Source organism: Embiotoca jacksoni, unplaced genomic scaffold (genome assembly GCF_022577435.1).
Source record: "Embiotoca jacksoni isolate LCO1_2020_lvr unplaced genomic scaffold, fEmbJac1.0.p SCAF_16, whole genome shotgun sequence".
Lineage (NCBI taxonomy): Eukaryota > Metazoa > Chordata > Actinopteri > Embiotocidae > Embiotoca > Embiotoca jacksoni.
In genome coordinates this window covers 6,655,333-6,674,362 of record NW_027185296.1, presented here as the reverse complement: position 1 = coordinate 6,674,362, position 19,030 = coordinate 6,655,333, and the positions used below count along the sequence as shown (strand labels likewise).

Genomic DNA, 19,030 nt, shown 5'->3' with positions numbered 1-19,030 from the left:
ATTTTTAAGGAGCAGCTTTTCATTTTCTTTATTAATTTCAGACAAATAAAATGCTCTGTTTAAGGCAAGAATAACATTTCTAATGAACATAACCACACATAGTATTGTAGGAGACATTAATGTATATGACCCTACACGCTGTCATAAGACCATTCTCACTGTGACACATCCTCTGAGGGGCACAGGACAAGGTATGGCATCATCCACCTCAATGCAAGTGTCTATGTAACGGTCCAGCAGCACCATGTTTGGGAATGCTTTGTTACTCTTCCTCTCACTGACCAGATATATCTGTCCGCTGACTGTGGTGCAGCCACAGAAGAACTTTCTGTCCAGACAGTCCTCCTCTATTGCAGTCCACTCATCTGTCTCCACATCGAAGCGCAGGGCTTGGCCTCCAAACAGGAAGAGGGCACCGTTGAGCTCCGTGGCGACCAGGTCATAGCTGTAGTTTTAAAGAAAGAATTCACTTTTTAAAAAGTCATCTTTTATCCTTTATTTTGAAACAGCATACTAATGAAAACATTTAACTTTTTCAGAAAGATGAGTGGAGGAATTGGCACATTCTTTACTCACCGCGGAAATGGAGAATAGGAGACCACATCCCACTGATCCTCCTTCACCAGATACCTCTGAATTCCACCGTATGCCTCTCCGTTTTCATCCAGGCCGCACGCCACATAGATACACAACCCCAGAGCAGCAGCGGCTGCCCTCTCCACTGCCGTGACCATGGGACTCACTTCCTCCCAGCCACTCTCTGTCCCCAGCACCAGCCTTTCTACATCAGCCACAAGGCCTTCGTCCATGCTGCCACCCAGGACATACAGCACTGAATCCAGCCCTATGGAGCAGTGGCTGTGTCTGGACTTCTGCAGGGCCGGTCCATCCACCCAGCGCTGGTTCCCACAGTCGTATATCCTAACCCAATCCACACTGAACCACAGCACATCCCGGAAGTAGCCGCCTGTCACAACCACACTGTCTCCTAAATAATGAGAAAATAGATAAAAGACAATTTTGATGTCTGGTATGTTTGATGACATGATATTTTCCTTTTCATGTAAGAATAAAACCAGATGACAGATTAAACAGTCCATCGGTTAATTGCTATCCTCATTTTCATCAGCACAAACATCATCAGTATCATCATCCAGACATTACCTACTGCAGCTACTGAGTACTGTGTGAGGTTCTTCCTCTGCAGAGGTGCACAGTTCTGCCATCGACCACTCTGCGGGTAAAACTGGTACAGAGCCTGTTGTTCCTGATCGTGAGGCCCACCCAGGACGAAGAGGGTCTCTCTGGCCCTGGTCCTCCTCATTGACCTGCCCATTGACCAAGTTGCCGGGAAATGTTCATTCAGCTGGCTGATGAGCTTGGCACTGAAGTCAGAGCTTTTCATTCGGATCAAAAGATCAGTGATAAACGGTAAAGAGAGAGACTCAGGCCTCACCAGCTCAATGAGCTCCAGAAAATGTTCTTCTCGCTTCGGGTCAAATGACGCCCAGCGTAAGGTGGCTTCAATGGCCAGATCATCTTTATGGATGGCAAGGTCATCACTGGCAAGTAGAGCTGCTATTGTCTCCTTGGAGAGGGATAGAAAGTCCTCTTGAGTGGAGATAGCAGAGAAGTGTGAAAGCACCACCTGCCGTGCTACAGTGTAGAGCTGAGTGCAGCCAAACTGCCAGGCATAGGCCATCATTCCCAGACAGTTACTGAGGTGCAGCTCACGTTCCAGGAACTTGCAGCACAACAGTCTGGCTTGGTCCAGTTGTAAAAAGTCTGCAGTCTCAAGGATCCCCAGAACATTTTCTCTGTCCAAAGCCAGGCAGCATGTCCTGCTGTATTCCATCAAGACCTTGAAATGTTTCAGACGCACACATTTGATCTCTACCTGCCTTTTGTTGCTCTCCATGCCGCAGCCGAAGAACAGAGCCCTGAAGTACGGGCTCTGGAGGGCCAGATGTTCACGATTGACATAAAATCGTTCTCCTTCTACTTGTAAAACAGCATCAGGGATTATATCAGGCTCCGAGTCTCTCTCATGTAAAGCAGATCCATCCTCCTCCGCTTCATTTATTTCTTCAGAGGGAAGTGTCAGTCTGAAGCTCTGAGGATTCAGCTCAGTGTCAGCTCTGCAGGCCATGTCACAATAAAGAAACACACTAACCAACTACCTTCTGCATAGTGCCTCGTCCTCCGTCTGGTTTACAACACACCAACTGGTGGTATTAATAGACTTTCCCCCACTGACTGCTGGTGAAACACATGGAAAAGGAGGTCAGCTTGAAAAACAGGTGATAATTATAACACCAGGATGTCAGGGGCCTAAAACTTATCTCTAACTGTTTCATTTTTCAACTAAAAATCAATAGATTATCAATAGAATATCATTAGAGGCAATAAACTGATAAAAAAAAAAAAAAAAACTAATGACGTCACTACTGACGCTCGACAATTTGATTGGTGGAACATTTCCGAGGTTAAAGTTTAACTTCCGTGTCACAGAGCTAACATGGCGGTGAGTTCGGACTGTTTTCGTTTTCATTCAAACATCTTGTTAACCTTTGTGTGTATTAACATCATCGGGTATGTCGTTAGCTGCGACCGTGTATTCCGAACATGAACCGAGATGTTGAACAGCTGTTCGAAAGTTGTGTCTGGCGTCTTTCTTACATTTGCTAACTTGACTAGCCGAGCTAAGCTAACTCAAGCTAAGTTAGTGTGTGTGTGTGTGTGTGGTTAGCGTGCACGTGACTTTAAAAACAAAAAAACAACAACAACAACAACAACGTGCCTTTGCAGGATAAAGAAAAGAAGAAAAAGGAGAGTATCTTCGACTTGTCCAAGTACATCGACAAGCCGATTCGTGTGAAGTTTCAAGGAGGACGAGAAGGTAGGTGTTGTCGGCCTGGGGAGAAGCGGAGGCTGACCCGTTCACACCGCAGCAGCAGCAGCTGTTTGGGCTTCGTTGCCCTCCAAGTGTTTGAATTGAGCCCAACTCATGTAAACTTTACACAACGTGTTCCCCCCTTCAGCCAGCGGCGTCCTCAAAGGGTTCGACCCTCTGTTGAACCTGGTGCTGGACGGGACCATCGAGTACATGCGCGGTAAGTGGAAACCAACTCCTCCACAGGGTCCTGTTTGGTATCAGATGTACAAGAGAGCAAATGAAACGTGGGGATGGTTGTAACAAACAAAAACAAAACAAACAAAATAAAGGCATTGTTGTGGAAAATGACAAGGCCAAACACTACAAATTATTCTCATCTTTAGTGGGCGAGTTATTCAACAAATCGACATAATCTGTGTGGTGGTGAACACGGATTCATACACAGGACAAGACTGCACCAACTAGTGTTTCCCTGAACCTTCAACCTTCATTTATCAGTACTGCTCATCCCCGCAATACCAAAACATAGCCTGTCGTTCATTATGCCCTTTTTCAAACTGCTGAGGGCAGCGCAATTTCAGGGGAAACGGACTTCAGCACAAACTAAAACTCCGACAGTAACAGAACCAGCGTTGAAGACTGCAATGAGACCATAACGATCATCAGTGTAAACTTAATTTATGGTTTGAGGAAAAGTAGTGGTGAACTGGTCCGGTGTTTTGGTGAGTGACCGGTGTTGGATAACGTGCTCACATCACAGTAATGTAACTTTTGTAATCAGATATCAGGATATAACATTATAAACCTCATCGTAACTCCGGGAGTTTAATCCTTCTGTCTAAAATGAGGAGTGCACATGAGCTCATTTGGAATTAAATATTCAGTAATGAACTTCTGTCTCTTTTAACGGCACAAAACACAGCCAGGGCTGAAAGTTAACCCCGTTGTTAACAATGTGGACTCAGCTTCAGTGTCCTGACAGGCAGGAATTTATCCAACCTGCACAAACTTAATATTTCACCGTGATGAAAATGAGGGAAATGCAAAGTCAAACTAAAAGACCAACCCACTAAATACTAGTTTGTCTGACTCACTACCACCTGGAACTGAACAGTGCACTTGCATTACAACAGAGATAACGCTGTGAACAAACCTTTTTTTTTTTTTTTTTTTTTTAAACTCTGCTTAAAATTCCTACTTCTTCATCTGAGTCTTTGGCTTTATGTCTCGCAAAACCTCTAAAATTGTGAATTAAGTTTTGAAACGCAGTATGTGCGGTACACTCGGAGAAGTTTGTGCTGTTCTTTGATGTTATTTGGTTAAAAATAAAAGAATTCAAAATGCACCTTTTACTTTCCACTGCTATCAGTCTAATCTCAGTGAAGTTTAATAAGAACGTACTGGTTTCAGTAATGTGATACTTTAAACCTAAACTCTTGTGCTTCTGTAACTCTTGTGTATTCAGATCCAGATGACCAGCTAAAGCTGACAGAAGACACCAGGCAGCTGGGGCTGGTGGTCTGCAGAGGAACCTCCGTCGTGCTAATTTGTCCTCAGGATGGCATGGAGGCCATACCGAACCCGTTCATACAGCAGCAGGACGGCTAACACCATGGCTGTTGCCTGCTACGTTACACGCGCACACAATTAAAAGATTTTTTTTTTTTTTTTTTTTTTGTCATTTTATTTCATTTTAACTATAACAGTAAGAATTCAAACAAGAAAACAGTGCTCTTCTGTAAAGACTCGTAAGTTAATCAGCAAAAAGACATTTGAAAGCACTTGACTCTTTTTTTTCCTGTCTAATGTGCATATTTGCAAAGATTTGTGTTGAAAAGGGCCACGAGTTTTGTGACGTGTTGACAGTACAGTTTTCTTTGTATCTAGAATTAGTACACTTTTTACTATTTTTTTGTTGTTTTGATAAGAAAATAAAATGAAAAAAGGAGTGGATGCTTTGTTTTAGTTTTGTTTGTCTTTTGTTTTTAAACTGAGGATCTGTGGATACAGAACTATTGATGGCAAAAATAGAAAACGACTGATCAGATTCAGAAAGCCATGAAAGTTACACCAGTTTAATTTCTGCACGGCTCGGCAGCCAACTTGTCTGTCCTCTTGTATTTTTTTTCTTGTGAGTGTGACATACTGTGCACTCTGCAGCTCAGCATCACTGCTGTCTAACTTTGCCTTTAAGACAAGAGTGAGAATTTCTTGGATAAATAAAGGATAAAATTAAAAAGAAAATCCATGGATAAGTACAGTTAATATCCTGGTTAATTCCATAAATTCTATTCATCTTAATAACAATGGCTTAGCTGGTTGCGACCACTTTTTCCTCTTTTTCATGCAGTAACAGAAGAATTTGATTGTGATCTTTGAAAGTGTTTAAAGGGATAAAGGGAGTGTGTGTGTGTGAGCGAGAAGATAAGCCATTCAAGCCTGTCTGCACACTAACAAAGACACATTTGTGGCATTAACTGCTTTGAGTCAGAAGTGCTTTAAGCAGGGTGGGGGAATAATGTAAGTAAACTTATTTACCTTTGTTTGGGTTGTTCCTTTGGGAGATGGCAAGGGCGTGTGTTTGGATATTGCATCAGACAAATGTATGTAAATATTTTTGTTTATGCTGGACCTGGGTTCTTAGAAATGAGTGGCTGATTAAAACAATAGGTACAGGTTAATTACACTTTTGTTTTCTTGTAAACTGCATCTTGAATCGGGTTCCAAATTACATTAAACCATTTCAGATTTGTGAGTATACAATATGTTATAGAGCTGGGAGTGAAACCTTTTATCGAATGTCACTTTCTCTGTGGGAGCCTAAGTGCAGCAGGTTAATAAAGTCACAGGAAGGCACCTGATCTGGTTGGAGAGGCTGTAATCCTGGTGAAAGGACCCTAATGGTTTGCCAGGTGTTGTGAAGCCGGGACTCGCGGCCAGGAACAGAGGCAGAATTCCAGGAGGCTTCGCCCCTCCTCTGCTGCTCAATCACTGTGTCAATGGAGCACAGACGGGCAGCACCCAGAGGGCGCACCGAGCTCCAATGAACACCGTTTCATCATTATTATTCTGCTCAAACCTTCTGTAATGAAGGAGTAGCGGGTGTTTATTGTTTACCTGGGGACTATGGAGGCACTAAGGTGACAGGAGAAATGCCTGTGCACATCGGTGTGTAACCAAAAGGATCAAGACGGATGGAAGGAGGCTTGGCGTAGGATTACTGAAGCCGAGTTGATTTCTTTGAGTAAACAGAAAGGTGAGTTACCTGTGGGACGGGACACGGCACGCCCCTCGGCAGGTGGAACAAATAGCAGACCTCTCTGTCCTGTCGCTTCGATTTCCATCATCTACTCCTGTGCAACCCCACGAACTGCAGGATATTGTGAATGTCCGTGTTGGGAGCCATGAGAGAAGAATGAGGTAAGTGAGTCTACTTCAGAACATAAAGCCTGCATTGTTTGACACTCCTCAGTGGGATGCATCTGGAGTCACCGCGCGTAATTTACGCATTCAGTGGTTTTCTGCGGCGCCCAGTTATCTGTAATAGTTGAGGAAAGTTGACTTGTTTTTACTTTGACCTTTTACCGCATCTGATTTATGATTGCCAACTAACATGGCCTCCTTGTTCTCTTTTACGCACAGCCGTAGAGCTGCAGTGCACCTCAATCTCAGCCAGCTCTCCTAAACGGAAATGTCGCTTAGTTTGTATGTAGTTTTTACGAGTTCATCTTATCCCTGTGTTCACACGAGTCTGTGTGCTCATTCTTATACAGGCCTTTGTTTTAATATTGTCATATCAATAACTCACCCCTTGTTCTGTCTTCTTCAGCATTTGTGTATGGATATTAAACTACTACTGTTTATAATAGTGGCTACAAATTTTACTAAATGCTTTTCTTTTTTAGACTTTTTTGTAACGTATTGCACAGTTTGTGATCTACTGCTTGTAAGCTATACCGTACACATGAAAAACATAGTGCATAGATTGTTTGATCATATTGTCCAGCAAAATTGATTCTATAAGGTTTAACTAACTATCTATCTATCTAATCATTGTTATTAGAGAGAGGCCCCTAGGACTTCATGGCATACTGAACACAGTGACTCACAGAGGAGTTATTGTTTTATGTCAACCAGGCCGGGATCATTTTGTCTATCAGGCATTATGATACTGGAGAAAGTCGAGTGTGAGTTGTGAGGTTGATGCTGTGAATCCAACATGGAGGTGAAGAAAGATGGAGGAGGAGGGCCCTGGTCTTCTTCAGGAGCATCCCCTACCCCATCCAACCCTGCCTGCTACAGGAGCACCCTCATAGCCTTCCTCCTCTTCTTCCTCGTCATCGGCATCTTTGTAGGTCTGGTTATAGGTGAGTCCACGTAAAGTAATGTCACATTCGCCACAAAGACACTTGTGTTATAATTTTTTATTAAACATTAGATGTAACATTTCGTGAATTATTTACTATGCAGTGTCCAGTTTAAAACTGGACTTTACATCGTAAGTAAAGCTTTTGGAAATGTGGACTTTATTTACAGTAATAACAGATAACCATTTCTCATCTTTCCCTTCCAGCGTACCTGGTGCAGGAGCAGCATTATTTCATGGAGACAGTGGAGCTGAGAGGTCTGAAGTATGATGTTGTCCTGCAGGATGAGAACTCTGGTTTCTCCATAGTACTGTCCTCAGTTTTAAAATCCAAGGTCAGTGCTGATTTGCAACATGTTGAGAGCACAATGTTTCTTTTTAAAAAGTGTTGAAATGTCAATTATCCTGGTCTTTCAGATTAAAAACATCTTCACTGCCTCTTCTATATCACATCACTTCGTTGACTGCAGTATTGTTGCCTATGGGTAAGTAGAAGCTGAACTGAAGTCATTTTCTTGAACCCCCAAAAAAAGCATCTTGAGGATGAAACCAACAACATTGTGTGTTTGTCCTGTCTTCCCAGTAACATTAATGAGGATGTGATGGTAACGTTCAGACTGGTCTTCAGGGTGTCCAAGATCCAGCAGTATTCAGACAACTTTGTTCAGGACTTGCTGAGAGCAGGCCTCAGCTCAGCAATGCACGGGAAACCACTAGAGGTGCCAGAGTTTGGACAGATCAGCACTATCGTCTTACTGGGTAGTAAAGCTATACTGTCATCAGTTCAGTGTCTGTGACTCTACAAATGGATGTGTATTGTTGGAGTGTAAGAAATAGGCCACAGCTGTGCAATGCATTGTCTCTGAACTTCCACAGTCCTTACAGGACTAATGTTTTTCTTGTCCTTACTAGGAGCCAGTGGGAAGTCATTTTATAACATCGGAGATGAGACATTCGGTAAGTTAACCCACATTAAGTAAAAAAATAGAATTACTGCCTCATGGTAGTATGCTCCACCAACTAGTCAAGTTGCAGCCCACATCCATGTTTGTCCAGACTCACATTATGTACTGAATGTCATGAAGACTTTGCAAGAATCCTTATGTGTTCGCATGCTCGGCCAAATAAACGAATTCCGATATTATGTAAAGTTGTAGCCATGACAACAGACAAGGCTTCTAATATAGATGTTGCGATGACGCCATAAATTCTAAAACGGGGTTGTTTGACACACATCCTCGACCCTATAGCACAGAAGATCTGTACAGTCACCACAGTTTCAAGGTGGACACCCAAAAGTAGTGTCACCAATTCAGTATCTAACTAAAGACGGAATGTGGTCCCAATCTTCTCCTCTGTTCCTGAGTCATGGCATCATATTCACAGTAATGGAATGAACATGAGATAACTGAGACCTTTGCCCACTAAAATGTAATCAGTTCGTCCTTCAGTCCAAGTAAACATTTGTGGCACATTTAAAGGCGTTTTTGAGGCATGGAGTTGACAATCACGGGATGGTCGTGAGGTCTTAGTGACATTGTCCATCTCTCAGTCCAAGTGAACATTTGTGCCAAATTTGAAGAAATTACCTCAAGGTGCTCTTGACATATCACATTCACGAGAATAAGAAAGACGGACAAACAACCCGAAAACATAATGCCCCCAACTATGTAAATAAGTGTAATTTTATGTCTTTCACATCCCTCTTCCATGAATCAAATTGAACACCTATCTCCCACCTAAACACAGTATTATCATTTTCCTGTTTAACCCATTTCCAACTATTATAATGAGCTATAAAAAAAAAAAAACCCAGCCTTTTTGAGTTTTGTAACAGTTCATTTTTCTGTTAATCCAAATTATTTAAAAAATTTTTTTATTTAGGGCCATTAGGGAACATTTAGTCCCTCTCTTCATCTGAAAAATTACCAAATAAAGAATGTACTTTGTTCTCTTTCGACAACTGTCAACATTACATATTGTATGATACAGATCTTGAGTGTCTTCCTTTAAAAGTATTGTTGTAATTCTATATTTATTTCTCTGATACATATTGTACCTTCTTCTCTACCTCTCATCTCACTAATGTTCTCTCCTCTGGGCTCTCCAGCCAGGTGTCCTGACAGTGCTTTCGCCTGTGACAATGGAGAATGTGTCACCAAATTAAATCCAGAGTGTGACTTCATCCCTGACTGTGCAGATGGATCTGATGAAGCTCGCTGTGGTGAATGAATCGCCAAACTACATACGATACTGTAGCTTTATTATTGTATTTCCGTTCCTCAGTTGATAATGATCACAACAGGGTTACCTCAAACTGCTATACAGGAATAAAGAGGTAATTTTGTAAATATGAAATGACCGCTCACATTTATTCAGTCTTTCTCTCCACCTAAACCACATGATCCCACTCAGCCTGCGGTACACGTCCTGCCATGGGGAGTCGGGTGGTGGGTGGTGAGGATGCTCGTCAGGGAGAGCTGCCATGGCAGGTCAGTCTGAGGTTCCACGGACGGCACACATGTGGAGCCTCCATCATCAACAAACGCTGGCTGGTCAGTGCAGCACACTGCTTTGAGAGGTGGGCAGAAGTTGTCATTTCTGTTTCTTCACTGTCTTTATTTTTTTAATGCCATCTTTCTATTTAAATAAAATAGTTCGTAATGGTGTTTTTGCTTGATGTTGCAAACTTTCAGCATTTAGAAGGAACATGATATGCACACTACTTTTCTGTCTTTCTCTACTTTTTTTTTTTTTGCTTGTTGGTATTGTTAGATTTTTTTTTTTTTAATAATTTCTGAGTTGTTAAAGATTTGTTACTCATAAATATAGTGAAATAGCTCTCCCTGTTGTAGTGATAATTTTTCTAAAATAATTTTCTTTGGGAAATTAAGAAATTTATGGGTGATTTCATTAGACAGTGAATTGTGCCATTCGGTGAATTACAAGCATTATAAAACAAAGATATAATTCATCATCATGTGTGATTTCATAAGCATACATCATGACTTGTGTTCTCCGTCGTTTCTGGTTTTAGAGATGACGACCCTAGAGAGTGGACAGCCCTGGTTGGGGCCAGACTGGTGAGCGGTGAGGAGTCCGAGTCCAAAACGTTTAACATCAAGTCGCTAGTTGTATCTTCAGACTACAACCCCATGACCACTGACAATGATGTGACTGTGCTGGAGCTGGAGACCCCTCTCACCTTCAGCTCCTACATCCAGCCGGTCTGCCTGCCCTCCCCGTCGCACGTGTTTGCGCCGGGTCAGAGCTGCATGGTGTCAGGGTGGGGCGCAGAACACCAGTATAATAGTGAGTCTGCATGCATGTGTTCGCCTCGACACAACAGATGATATTATAGAGTGAAAAGACTGACAGACATTAGTCACCTAGAATGCATTATCATCCTGGGAGTAATGACTGATTATTTTGTCCTCAGATGAGGTGCCACCCACGCTGCAGAAAGCTGTGGTGAAAATCATTGACTCAAGGGTGTGCAACAAGTCGTCTGTGTACAGAGGTGCTGTGACTCACAACATGATGTGTGCTGGATTCCTGCAGGGCAAGGTGGACTCGTGTCAGGTCAGTGCCGTCTCTTCAGCTCCACGAAAACAGCTCACATCAGCTGGGTTCAATAGGACGAGCTATCGTCTTTCATTTTCTCACAACACTGTCTTGTCTCGGGGCAAAGTTTATACACATACATTGATGAACTGGCCTTTTTTTTTTGTTTTTAACTTGAAACTATCAGAGGAGCTAAAACTGTATAGTAACATTGTTCCCACCCTAAAAATAGAGGCCTGTAGGCCAACTTACATTTTTGTCTCAGCATAACATGCTGTGTGCTGTTCATAATGGAGGGAGAAAACGTGGCATTAGTCCCCAGTAAAGACTCAGTCCAACATGATTCATATTCACCTCAAAATGCTTTAATGTGGCAAAAACAATCCAAACTGTAGGTAATATATCACATTCTGAAAATTATTTATCCTTTTTCTTTGCTAAAAACTACAAAGCTGGTAATATTTTGGTAGGCTGCTTATAAAATAGACAGACAGGAAAAGCACCCTATTATCCTAGAAGTTAAGATGCCAACCATGAATCACAGCAGCCACAGTTCAAATTTGGCCAGGGACCATTGCTGCATGTCATTCTCTTTCTCTCTAGTGTTAGTTGTCTAGTAAAGATAACATGCACTTACAGGTATATGTAGACTTTAACCCCCCACTTGTCACCAGGTCACTGAGGTTCAAAGTTCACTGAAAATCATGATTCCTGACACTATACTGAATGTCACCAAAATTATACTTCCCATAGGATTAATTAGCACCTGGGTCAGACAATCATGTGTCTTGTACAGGGCGACTCTGGAGGGCCTCTGGTGTGTGAGGGGGCCCCGGGGAGGTTCTTCCTGGCTGGGGTGGTGAGCTGGGGTGTGGGCTGTGCCCAGATCAACAGGCCTGGAGTTTATTCTCGCGTCACCAGGCTCCGCAACTGGATCCTGAGCCACACAGATCCCAGCTTGGTCCCCGATTACGCCCAGTATGCTCCCACTGTGTTGGTTCCTGTGACTGAAGGCACCTTTAATAATGTGCATGTACCCAGGACCGTGGCCACGGAGGTGTCATCTGCCCTAGCACTACCTGGTAATGTCATTCTTAGTTTTATGAGCTCATTCATGAGTTACCAAGACCAATAGAATACTTTTTTTTAAAAATTTTATAAATCACTAATGTGTTTATTGATCCATTCATCTTGTCTCCCAGTCTTAAACTGCAGTGGAAACTTCCAGTGTAGCTCCACTTCCTGCATCAGCAAGGTCAACCCGGAGTGTGACGGAGTCCCTGACTGCCCCAATAAGGCGGACGAAAGAAACTGTGGTAAGTTAACATGCACGAAGGACAGTTCAGGCTGGCTTTAAAGGACATGCTTCTGAGTTGTGTTGTTGTTTCAGACTGCGGTGTGCGTCCAACACTGGGCTCCCAAAGAATTGTGGGTGGAATAACAGCTCGAAGGGGGGAGTGGCCTTGGATTGGTAGTCTGCAGTACCAGAGACTTCACCGTTGTGGCGCCACACTCATTCACAATAAGTGGTTACTGACTGCAGCACACTGCTTCAAAAGGTACAATATACGTTTACATAAAAAAATCTATGACACTTAGATTCCTAAGGCACTGACCCTGTTATGACAGCCTACATTCATTACTTACATCATAGTGACCCTGGTCCCACTAACTGGGCTGTCAGCCTGGGATCCGTGCTGCGATCTGGGGTAGGAGCCCTGGTCATTCCCATCCAGAGGGTGGTCATCCACCCGGCTTTCAATGGCACCAACATGGACCACGATGTGGCTTTGTTGGAACTGGCGGTCCCAGCACCGGTGTCTTACACCATCCAGTCCGTCTGTCTGCCCTCACCTGTGCACCGCTTCCTGAAGAACGCAGAGTGCTACATCACAGGCTGGGGATCCATGAGGGAAGGAGGTAAGGCACAAACTGTAGACTCACACTGACTCCACGTCCATTTTTCCAGAAGAAATTAATGAAAAAAACAGAACCATCCGCCACATGGAATTTTTTAGGGCACAAAAAATAGAAATCATGCACATTGTCTTGCATGAGAAATAAAAGCAGGAAAACTTCAGAAGAGTAAAAGATGCCACATTATTATGATACAGACCTGACCACAACGAGTCCTTTATACTTAAAGGTCACAAGTATTGTTGAACCAAGAAAAGCCATTACAGCTCCATTATTCATGCTCTGTGTGGGCCTGAATTCGCAATTTCCAAACATGCATTATTTTTCAATTGTAGTGAGGCGGATAGTTTTTATCTGCTGAGCTTCTGACTTATTTACCACTGAACCTACAGCTGCTACGTCAGAACAATGGAGGGTTTAGTCGTGCTCACAGGAGCAGAAAATAATATTTAAAAGTGTTGTAATCAAACTAGTGAAAATGCATAAGACACCAATGTAATCATGTATTTTTACAGGTTCACTGACCAACCTGCTGCAGAAAGCTGCAGTGAACATCATCGATCAGGCAGACTGCCAGCAGTCCTATGGAAACGTGCTCACTCCCAACATGATGTGTGCCGGATTCATGGAGGGAGGCAGAGACACCTGTTTGGTGAGAGACAGCACACCGTGTGACACAAATGCCTTTTCTCCCAGCCTGGAAATGGGCCGGACATCTAGGTGGTACAGTCTTGGCAGCTTCTGAGCAGTAAGATTGTGGACCAAGATTACACTATAGTGCTCAGAGGCTCTGGGAAATAGGGCCACGGCTCTGATAAATCTTTTTACAGTGGATGGTTAACCAGGTCAGAGCAAAGTAAATCTTGCGCTTTACTCTTTAAAGGTTTCTGAGACTGGCAGAGCTTGTCTTTGGAAAAAGCAAACATATGAATAAATTAAGGTCTGAAAACACTGATCAGATATTAACAAAAAGAATGTGTTGTAAATTGCTGCACTTCTTCTAAGAAAGCTTAACTGATGGAAAGTCCCTCCCCCCCCCCATCTCCCTCTCTGTAATCTTCTTATGTAAGGAAACCCACATGCATTCCTGTCTCGGTCAAAGCACCCGGCATCTCAGCAGCGATCCAAGTGACATTCTCTTTGTACCTGCTGTCTTTCTTACTCTCCTGCTTCCACTTCCCCATTTTAATCAATTATTTGACTTTCCTTTATTTGCCGGAGGCATAAAATCATTCATTTTAATTTAGAATATAATAACTGCACTGATGATCCCTCTCTCTCCCTTTGCAATCATCCAGGGAGACTCTGGAGGGCCGCTGACCTGCCGTCAGCCCTCCGGCCAGTGGTTTATTGCTGGAGTGACCAGCTGGGGACATGGATGTGGACGGATCGGTTTTCCTGGGGTTTACACTCGCGTGACGTCCATCAGGAAATGGTTATCTTCATACCTACCTTTCTGAAGAGGGATACAAAAAAAATCTGAGAAAAACCCATGTGGACACTGGACTTTAAAGTTGCATCTTCTCCAAAAAAAATCTGTACTGTACAAGGACTAAAGTCATCATGCTATAAGCAACACACACACTCAGTGTACACAGTATTCACCTGTGTGACCTACCGGTCATGGGTGCTGTTTGTAATACTGTGCAATCATCTGAACAGGGACCATCGTCTTTCAACGTGTACTGAAGAAATAATCCTGAACTATGGCTCATGGACATTCTGCTAACACACGCATGATTCAAAGTATTTATTACAGTTATTTATTTTCCCGACTGTTAAACATACTGTACATGGTGTTGTGTATTTTTTTTTTTCATTGTGTGGGGTTCAGGATGTACAAGGCGTAATCAAAAGGTTCAGAGACGGATGTTGCGCATGAATAGAGTGCAGCACAGTAATGCAAATTGAGCATCTTTGTGACTACTGGTGTGGCGCATTTGCCATTTTACAATGGACCTGAAACTTGAACAGAGAGCACCCATCAAATCTTTTGTTAAATTTTTGGGGAACATAAAGAAGTCTCAAGGAGTCAAAGCCAGCGAGTTTGGAGGTGGAGAGCTACAATTGTGTTGTTCTGGGAGGGCGCTTGTTGGCGAACCCAAGTGCCATCGTGCCACAGTTCAGATCGTCTGCACCGAATGTTTTCCCTCCGACAGTCTGATCTGGGGAGCGAATTCTTGGTTGCGCTACTGACCTGACTCACCTTCTTCGACCTTCGATAGTGGTGTTCTGCCCCTCTTGAAATGTAAATGCGAACCAGAACACCCCACCTGGATCCTTACTTTATTGCTGTAGAAGCATGTCAAGGATCTCTGTTACCAATCTCCCAAGTTTGACACCAAATTTTACACTTCAAAACATGTATAACACAGTTGTTGTTAAATTTTTTTTACTTGGAATACTTATGAAGGTTAAAGCCTCTCCCTGCTCAATCAAGTCACTGTGCTCTGTTTGTGTGCAACAGGAAGTCTCAGAGCTCTCTGATCGCACCTCATTAGTGGTTCATTTATGGGTACATTTTGTGGTCTTTTTTTGTATCTATTCTTTGAGAATAAGACATAGATGTGATGTAATATTCGTTACTGAAAGTTGGGTTTCTGGGGAAAATATATTTCTGAATGAAAAGGTGATAATGGAATCAGCTTTTAGAGGAATTCACCATCTGACTTGAACTTGATAAAGGTAACTGGTGTTGTTTCACTCATATACACGCTTTTGTTGAAAAACTCAAAAGAATAACCTGATTGATGAGATTTATTGATATTGATTTTGTTTTTCTTTAAAATCATTCCTTTTGTTCACAATTACACCTCCAGTCACACTGCAAATGATTTTCACAGGCCTTTATGGTGCTTACTTTGCTACACAAACTGAGCAGGAGAGCAGAAAAAAGGGGATAGAGGTTCCCAGACATCTGACAAACCACACGCACAAAGATGAGAAAGGTGCAGTACCCCGTCTAGAGCGAGGCAGACCCCGCTGAAACAAGCCCACTACTGTGGAGGGCAGCAGATAGAGTGACGACCACAAAACACATCAGACAAAACAGTGTTGTTCTCCAGGTGTACTTCAATATCGGACTGTTGGGAGGCTTGTTAATGTCAGATTCACGGCTGTGAAAACACAGAGCTGCTCCTCAATTCTTCCTGATGCCCTGTTCAGTGCTGGGTGTTAAATGTCCTAATTATCAGACACAGAAAGCATTCAATCTCAGTTTGCTGGCAGGAAGTGAGTAAGTGTTTCTTTTTAGCCACAGTGTAGTAAATTACTCCAAAAATAGAGGACTGCAGCGGACTAACGTCTTACTGGCACATCGATACATCATTTTTTCTGACATGATTTCTAATTCAGAGTCACAGGGGGCTGAACATGTCTGCATGACACGTGGACATTTTGCCATTTAAAAACAGGGCTAGCTTATACCTGCAAACACATTCACACTTAAAGGGGTAGTTTAAATTGTTTGAAGTGGGGTTGTATAAGGTACTAATCAATCAGGGGTTGACATGTACCCAGTTGGGGGAAACGGGCTGTTCCAGGATGAAAGCTAAGCTATGTACTGCTCTGGACGAGGTTAGCAACAAATCAGTTATTTTACCACGCAGAACACAGAAGTTAGAGGTCTCCTGCTGCCTCATCGTGATGTAAATTGTGTTGAAAGACCTCTGAAGTCACAAAATAACACAATCAAACTTAACTATTGGAGGCAGCCAAGTGAGAGGGAGTTACACCAGCAACTTCCATGTTCTGCCTCTCCAAATTGGGGGCATGACAACCCCAGTCTACTTCAGGTAATACACTAACAATGGATAAATACCTCATACAACCTCACTTATAAAAAAAATACAAACCATCACTTTAAGTTCACTCCAACAGGCAACTCAGTATTTCCAATCTTATAGGAAGGGAGGCGCCGAAGAGGAGTTATTTCTAACATATAAGGATATAAATAATGAAACTTTGTTAGTGAACTGTTCCTCAGAGCTAAATAGAAATGTCCACCAATGACACTGCTATGGCTGGAGTCTGCAGGCTTAGCTCGCCTTGTCCGTGAGGTATTATGGCATAAGTGGAGGGTGCGCTGCCGCCATGATACACCTGTACACAGCTCGCAACCTCCAGTGATGCACCGCGCCACTCCTCGCTGTCGGCAGCAGCCGGAGGAAGGGGAGGATGAGGAGAGGCATGTTCACATGCGAGCCCTTTCCCTCTGCAATCTGGAGTTGTATGTTCGGGACACGGTGTTCCAGGCATCCATATACCGGTCCATACACATGGCAATACATTTCTGAGAGGGAAAAAGCAACGAGGTTAGAAGACAGAAGAAATACACCTGAAAGAAGGTATAAATGTAGTTTTTTTTGGGGTTTTTTTTGTGGTGCTGTGATCAATGCTTATTTACAATATGTATTTATCAGTTATTTCACTAATTGTTTGGGTTACAAACATAAAAATGGTTGAAAAAGTTACATATTCACATCGCTTACTTTTTTCTTTTTCTTTTATCTAACAAGTCTAATGATAAACAAATGCAGTGTATTACAGAAAAGCACCAAATCCCCACATTTAAAAAAAAAAAAAAAAAGGGTGGAACCAGTAGAATTAAACATTAAAAGTGACATAAACAATTAACTAATAATACAAATCGATTGATCAGCTCATCTTGGGCAGACTTACCTGCTCAGAGTTGTCCAGGGTGCTTCCAGGTTTACCTATGCACTTCTTGAAGCATTTGTCTGTCATTCTCTGAAACACGAGAACAAATGTTTATTATTGTAAAGTAATACTTAGAGCTGACCTGCAGTTGCGACAGCTCCGAGACGTCCAAAATTCACCTGGGTCAAAAGTATATCTGGTTAAAGAGGCGGTGGTTACTCTTGTTAGCTTAGCATCCGTATCCATTGATTTACCTGCAGAAGCTCCTGAGCGTTGGCCACGGCGATCTGGACCTTCACCTGCTCCATGATGGTACCAGTGTCCATTTTACCGCCTGCTCCTCCTGCCGAGAAGTCGGAACCAAAGCCGTCCATTTTTTTTTTTTACCGGTGTTGTTCTCGAAAATGCGGTTTTGAAACGCTTCTCTCAACGCACGTGTGAACTGCTGCAGCTAAGTCCGGCTAAGCACCTAGTTGTCGATGCCCTTGACAGAAGCGGAAGACCATATACGTCATTTCCGTATGTGGTATTCCGAGTCATGGGAAGTGTAGTTTTTTTGAGAGTCGACACGGCGTAATAGATACGCCGCTGACAACTAAATGATCTTTCGCAACCATAGCTCGCAACTCAAGTGTCACGGCTCTGTAGACTGTGCACCCTGTCACCCACACACACACACACACACACATATACACATACACACACACACACACACACACACACAAATACATCCAGGAGTGCGCATGCATCGCAAGTTTGCCGCACGGTGGAGATGTACTCCACTGAATATTACCCACAGACTGTATCACCTCAAGTCTGAATCTATAACAGAGTGCATGACGAAAGTCTAGACATTTTTTTAAATGTGCTACCAACAGACAGACCTACTTATACTTATGTATAAAACTAAGTTGCAATCCCGTTAAGACTAAACTTGTCAACTATCTCGGGTAAAAAGGTGAGTAAATAAAATATTTACTTGAGACTAACATTATGACAGAAGACAGAAATAGAAAGTCACAAGAAGCTCCAGTGTTTGGTGTTGAGGCCCGGGGTTGAGGATGACCCCCTCCAAAGACCCCTTGCATTATGTTTCAGACACAATGACCTCACTGAAAAGACCACCTGCCTTGAGTGAACAAATATTTGGTACAGTGAGTCTGCAGGCAACAATGGAGTGACGGTTACTGTCATCCAAACAGACACTCAGTGGTTGATTGCAATGCTGAGGGCTTGGAGGAATAATTGTGCATATGTGTGTGTGCAGGTGTCTGGTTAGTGGCGTGCTTGCTTAAGAGTAATTAATGGCCAGTCACACACTGCCATGCACATGCGAACACACACACATACATACAGTCCTCGGATCAGTTTGGCCTAAAGCCATGGGGCTGGAAGTGTGTGTGTGTGTGTGTGTGTGTGTGTGTGTAAGGGGGGGGGGGGGGGGGGGGGGTAAAGTGCAGCAAAATGAATTAACCCTAGATTACAATCATGAGTTCATTAATCTAATCTTCTTAAATTCTTAATCTCCTTTAGGCACACTTGTGTGTTTGAAAGCATTTGGCCCAGTCAGCTACAAAGACGCCTTCAACCATCACCGGTAACAATGGTTATGTGACTGTGAATCTCCT

General features: G+C 43.0%; 4 protein-coding genes across 4 annotated transcripts; 2 read left to right on the top strand and 2 right to left on the bottom strand.

Annotated features, from left to right (window-relative positions):
• Positions 1-16: 16 nt before the first annotated feature.
• Positions 17-2,171, bottom strand: LOC138198843 (kelch-like protein 23). Its single transcript, XM_069150538.1, has 3 exons — positions 1,165-2,171; positions 577-988; positions 17-445 (listed from the first exon to the last, which is right to left on the bottom strand). Exons 1-3 carry the CDS (start codon positions 2,147-2,149, stop codon positions 142-144), a joined length of 1,701 nt encoding a protein of 566 aa, XP_069006639.1. The 5' UTR covers positions 2,150-2,171; the 3' UTR covers positions 17-141.
• Positions 2,172-2,475: 304 nt separating this feature from the next.
• On the top strand, positions 2,476-4,854 carry lsm7 (LSM7 homolog, U6 small nuclear RNA and mRNA degradation associated). Its single transcript, XM_069150537.1, has 4 exons — positions 2,476-2,524; positions 2,809-2,899; positions 3,042-3,113; positions 4,362-4,854. The coding sequence occupies exons 1-4, from the start codon at positions 2,519-2,521 to the stop codon at positions 4,502-4,504; spliced, it is 312 nt and encodes a 103-aa protein (XP_069006638.1). The 5' UTR covers positions 2,476-2,518; the 3' UTR covers positions 4,505-4,854.
• A 2,261-nt stretch (positions 4,855-7,115) lies between these two features.
• On the top strand, positions 7,116-15,387 carry tmprss9 (transmembrane serine protease 9). Its single transcript, XM_069151082.1, has 15 exons — positions 7,116-7,263; positions 7,470-7,597; positions 7,680-7,747; positions 7,846-8,021; positions 8,175-8,219; positions 9,373-9,486; positions 9,678-9,843; positions 10,300-10,574; positions 10,702-10,844; positions 11,623-11,908; positions 12,029-12,142; positions 12,217-12,385; positions 12,481-12,746; positions 13,259-13,395; positions 14,042-15,387. The coding sequence occupies exons 1-15, from the start codon at positions 7,116-7,118 to the stop codon at positions 14,201-14,203; spliced, it is 2,397 nt and encodes a 798-aa protein (XP_069007183.1). The 3' UTR covers positions 14,204-15,387.
• Positions 15,388-15,482: 95 nt separating this feature from the next.
• Positions 15,483-17,886, bottom strand: timm13 (translocase of inner mitochondrial membrane 13 homolog (yeast)). The gene is made up of 3 exons (XM_069150536.1): positions 17,657-17,886; positions 17,424-17,492; positions 15,483-17,034 (listed from the first exon to the last, which is right to left on the bottom strand). Exons 1-3 carry the CDS (start codon positions 17,774-17,776, stop codon positions 16,936-16,938), a joined length of 288 nt encoding a protein of 95 aa, XP_069006637.1. The 5' UTR covers positions 17,777-17,886; the 3' UTR covers positions 15,483-16,935.
• Between the last annotated feature and the right edge of the window lie 1,144 nt (positions 17,887-19,030).